Source organism: Adiantum capillus-veneris, chromosome 18 (genome assembly GCF_014529385.1).
Source record: "Adiantum capillus-veneris isolate H3 chromosome 18, ASM1452938v2, whole genome shotgun sequence".
Taxonomy (NCBI): Eukaryota; Viridiplantae; Streptophyta; class Polypodiopsida; order Polypodiales; family Pteridaceae; genus Adiantum; species Adiantum capillus-veneris.
The window spans coordinates 28,345,052-28,350,135 of record NC_140948.1 but is presented as its reverse complement, the minus strand read 5'-3'; the positions used below and the strand labels follow the sequence as shown (position 1 = coordinate 28,350,135).

The window sequence follows — 5,084 nt, the reverse complement described above, 5'->3', positions numbered from 1 at the left end:
CTTCTAAAGCATTCCTTATGGAGACTTTAATCATCCACCCTTATATTAACTCCTTGATTATCCAAGGTCATATATATGATCCCTCTTGTGAATCACAGCTTGTAGTCATCAATATTAAATCCATGGTAGATGCTTGGACAAGTAAAAGTGTGTGCGTGTGTGTGTGTGTGCGTGCAATGTAGTAGAAGGGGGAGGAGGGTTCTTCAATACATAAGATTATGGCAAGTGCTTCTAGGGAAGTTATAGAAGAAGTAGATTTGGTAGATCATATTGGTAGGTTGGAGCCAATATGAACAATGTGTATTTGCAATCTTTGGTGCTAAATTGTACCTTATTGAAATTTGAGATAAATTTTTTTGGGCGAGTGACTCCATTTTGTCTATCTCGCAAAAAATATTTTTTAGCGTATATTCATGACACTTGAGAAACAAAGAGGAAAAAGAAAATATCCTCCACATCACATACTTGAAAAGAATAGTTTTTCATAGACTACAGACTCTTTTAGAGTTTTCATGGTGAATTGCAAAAGAGGAGGCCCCAATCATGAGGACTTTGTGGCCAAGGACAGGAGAGGTGATGAAGATCACAAGGTACTATTAGCATGAATGATAATCACCACTTGCATGCAATCTTTCAACGAGAACAAAGATGAAGAGTTTGGGTGTGTGTGTGTGTGTGTGTGTGTGTGTGTGTGTGTGTGTGAGAGAGAGAGAGAGAGAGAGAGAGAGAGAGAGAGAGAGAGAGAGAGAGAGAATGAGGTTTGTCTTCCATAGTTGCGGGATCACATTCCAGGAATATCTTCTCAAAAACCAGCCTTTGTAGGTGTTCAAGTAAGTTTTACTCTGTGGTAGTGCTGCTAGGTTTTTCTCGCAAATCATTTTTGGACAAATGTCAGCTTGTTATATTTCTAATGAGTGTATGCTTAGCGTGTCAAAAAGAGAGAGAGAGAGAGAGAGAGAGAGAGAGAGAGAGAGAGAGAGAGAGAGAGAGAGAGAGAGAGCACCGATTCACATGCTTCAGACAGTGTTCGGAAAAAAACAATTTCACAAACATCCATAGAGAAAATTTCTCAAAATAATGGCATTTTTTACAATTAAACTCTATTTTCTTGAATTTTCAAAGCAGATTCTATCCTTCTTTCCCTCACTTCAATTGGTTGTTTTGAGTTTTCAAATGGCTCTTAGCACTATATTTTAGCGGACTTGAAATCTAAACATAGAAAGAGATGCACACTTTTTTAGAGTTTTGCGTGCGCGCGGGCGGGCATGTGTGTGTGTGTGTGTGTGTGTGAGAGAGAGAGAGAGAGAGAGAGAGAGAGAGAGAGAGAGAGAGAGAGAGAGAGAGAGAGAGAGAGAGAGAGAGAGAGAGAGAGAGATGATCCTACAAGGTAGTTTGGTTGTGCTCACACGCTAGCTTGGTTTTCATGAGGACTAAAACTTAAGTGGGAGAATGCGCAAAGATGAAGTGAAAAAACATATTTGACCTAGCAATGGTGACATGCATAAGGAGGACTAGATTGATCTATATTTAAGTTTCCAAAAAAACATAATTTTGCTAGAAACGGGGACATGTATAAGGACGACTAGGTTTGCATATTCATGACTGGGGAGCAATGGTGCTGACATTTATTGTTTGGGTTTAGAGAAATCTCTCTCTCTCTCTCTCTTTGTGATATCTCTTTTTAGAAAAGAAGTATATATATACATGAGAAACTCACTTGGTAACTTTGCTCGGTTTTGAGCTTGCTTGAATAAGTTTGCTCGATGTTTGGTAGAACTCTCTTCTAGCAATGGTTAAAATTAGTCAACCCATAGCTAGAGTCATTATCAACATTGATATTGGCATCCCACCTTTGTAATCTTCTAAAAATACTTCAAGTTAGTAGACTCATAGTTAAAGTCATTATCAACGTTGCAATCTTCAAGAAATCTCATTCAACATAAATGGTGTTCTTTTCAATTTAGTCACCCAAGTTTGTCCTGCAACTTACATTTTAATTGTTTTGTCGATGAAGCATGTGTGGGAAGAAAATTTTCTTTTGGGTGCACACGCACGCGCACATGCATGCACGCGAACGTGTGTGTGTGTGTGTGTATGGTTGTTGAAAACGCACAATATTGTATCTTGCAGGCTCATAAGCATCCACGTATCATGGTTTTCTTGTGTGCAAGGATTTAGCGAGTCTTACCGTATGGTGAGCAAGATTTTTCGAGCGAAGGAAAATCCGAGCAAATGAAATAAAGAAAGAAAATGGGCTTTGATAAGAAAGATGAATGAAGATCCTACTTTAATAATAGTAGGATCTTGAATCCCTAAGTAATCGTAGCAATATAATTGTTCAAAATTAGACTCTAGATTCTTTTGCGCAGTTGATACTTGATCTCGAGCAATGAGAAACCCAAACTAGTAGCAAAGCTATTACAAACCATGCAATGATCCACAACTACATTCAACACCATAATTTTTCTTTTAACTTTAATTTTACGGAGCAATCTAATGCAAATCAACAATGCTCATACATCTACAAATTTTTTAAACTATACTAAGAGAGAATTGCCATATCTTATACAAAAAAAAGAGAGATTTCTTTAGAGTTGTAAGATAACAAGCGAAATATTTAGTGGAATATAGAGAACAGCATGTCGTGTCTCTGTACTCTAATAACAACAAGAAATGCTATGGTTCTATCTCGTACTATGAAGAGTCACACTCGTCATCAATAAAGACATTGCGTCTCTGACACTTCTTGTGGTATCATATCGTATATCAGCAACCATGGTTTTTGCAATCCCCTCAGCATAAACTGGCAACACACTTCCATACAAAAAGAAAAAGATAAGTCTCACAATCCACATGCAAGCAATACAAAATATACATCATAAAAGCACAAGAAATCTCAAATTGTTGTTTGAATCATTATCCATAATTTTCAAATACTAAACAATGATACAAAAAAGTGACAAAATAGCATAAAAGTATGATGGAAACATAAAATAGGTGGGGGAAATGAAGTGTAAGGTGGACTCTCACTAGTCATCAAAAGAGGTTGACACGCGAAAGTATGTCACCCACATCATCAAAATCAAGAGAGGTGGAGGCTCCCTCTCTGCTTCGCTTTTTAGGGCGAAATAATGGTTGCACATAATCTGAAATCAAAGTGTCATCAATGTCGACTGTTGCACACACCCGCCCTGTGCCTAAGCATGCTGCCAATACCGGCGTTGTACCACATCCCAACTCCAAACAAAGACCTCCAGGCCTACAAAGAAGCTCCACAAAACATGCAATAAAAGAGTGACATGTTTGCAAGCCACCACGCCATGGCTCCCCTGATGATGATCTGGCTAGAGAAGACTCTAGAAGATGGTGCATCATGTAAGAATCCAAAAGCTGCATGCCAATCTGATTGAATAGTGGGGTGCTCTCAACCACAAAGCAAGGTGGTTGCATACCAACCCTATGCAACATAAGTAAGAGAGAACAATGACACTACACCACCACATAGACAATCAGAGGGCAATCACAATAATAATAACACACCAAAATGAGAAACAAACAAGTTAATATGTAGAAGAGCATTACCTCAATCCGACCACCAAAGCTATTACCATAACCATAAGCTCCATGATGGAGGACCACAATGCGACGATGAATAGCCATCTCTGATGCACGACAAAATCTCTCAACCCAGCCAATGGTATCTTCTGCAAGAGGTTTCAAAAGTCACAATAGAAAACACACAACAAAAATCGATAAGTACTATACAAAATTATGATTGAAGCAAAAACCTACCATAGAGACCATGATCAACAACCACCCTGAGTCTGACAAACTCGAATATGCAAGTTGCATGCCTGCACAAACACGATCCTCACTACAAATATCCCAAAGGGGTACAACAGGGAGGCTAATGGGGAACCACCAAAGGAAAGATCCAAAAAAATCAAATCAGCAGCCCATGCAACTGTTCTCCCACCACGCACGCACAAGGTCCCATTGAGGCGTGCACATCCCATGTGCTCATGAACACGAATCCATGTCGGATGTCAAACACCGGCCCTAAAATCAGCAGCAATGGCTATGTAGTCCCCAGAAATTTCCATGCATCGTGAGTCAGGCAATGAGGACAGAGAAGACAAGGGAGTATCAACGATGTAGACAAAAGAAATGGTTTTCTTTGCAACAATCTCCCCAAGAGGTACTGCGATACAAGAGGCTAAACAAAGTGACTTAACTCCAATAAATGAACGAGACAAATGATTGCATTGCAAGTGAAAGCTCACCATGCTCTCGCTCCATGTTTGCATCCACCCTAGTCTCAACAATCACCTCCTTTCCCTTGCGAGAAGTATTTATAGCTTGAAAAAAGCAAAAAAACACAATATTACCGGTATGTAAAACAAATAATTTTAGGAAAAAGAGAATTTAAAGCTCTTAGACAAATTATGTTTGAGACTGTTTTGAGTAACCATTTACCTGATATCACCTCATCCACTCTAAGAGGGAGAGGCACATCGACGGATGTGCCACCAACTCTCATAATATCGTGAAGCTCTCTCTCTCTCTCTCTCGCCAATACATGCCCAGAAGCCATGTCTATCCACCATGGACATGCCTCCATCTCCCAAGTAGTGAGCTTATGCATGGAAGGGGAGTACATGCATCCTTCCCCAGTAGATAGTTGTGCCCACTGCTTAGCTAAGAATGGAATCCCTGGTAGAAAGCCTTTTCCAACCAAGAATAATAGAAATCTAAAACAAAATAACAAAATAACATCACTACACACTTCGTAACTATGAAAAGCTTGAAATAAAAGTATGATGAGCTTGACCTGTAGGCTAGCCGCTGAGATGCCATGCGTACCGTGTCCACTTTCTTCATAGCTTGTCAACATCTTTTGTCTTAGCTTCAAGAGAGGTCTCCAAAGGATAAAGATAGGGCCTTGCTTCAAACATGAGCTCCTCAAAGTAAGAGGCAAGAGAGCAATCATGAGGCAACAAAATACCACTAGCAATGTTGCTCAAGTCCTCCACAAACTTTGTGGCCCTATCAAAAATCCTTTGTAGAAGGCCCTCTCTACGGAT

At 39.6% G+C, this 5,084-nt stretch overlaps 1 protein-coding gene across 1 annotated transcript; it reads right to left on the bottom strand.

Moving 5' to 3' along the window:
- Nucleotides 1-3,036: 3,036 nt before the first annotated feature.
- LOC147435402 (uncharacterized) lies at nt 3,037-4,540 on the bottom strand. Its single transcript, XM_086487727.1, has 6 exons — nt 4,477-4,540; nt 4,284-4,358; nt 3,789-3,854; nt 3,583-3,704; nt 3,457-3,489; nt 3,037-3,114 (listed from the first exon to the last, which is right to left on the bottom strand). Exons 1-6 carry the CDS (start codon nt 4,538-4,540, stop codon nt 3,037-3,039), a joined length of 438 nt encoding a protein of 145 aa, XP_086343853.1.
- Between the last annotated feature and the right edge of the window lie 544 nt (nt 4,541-5,084).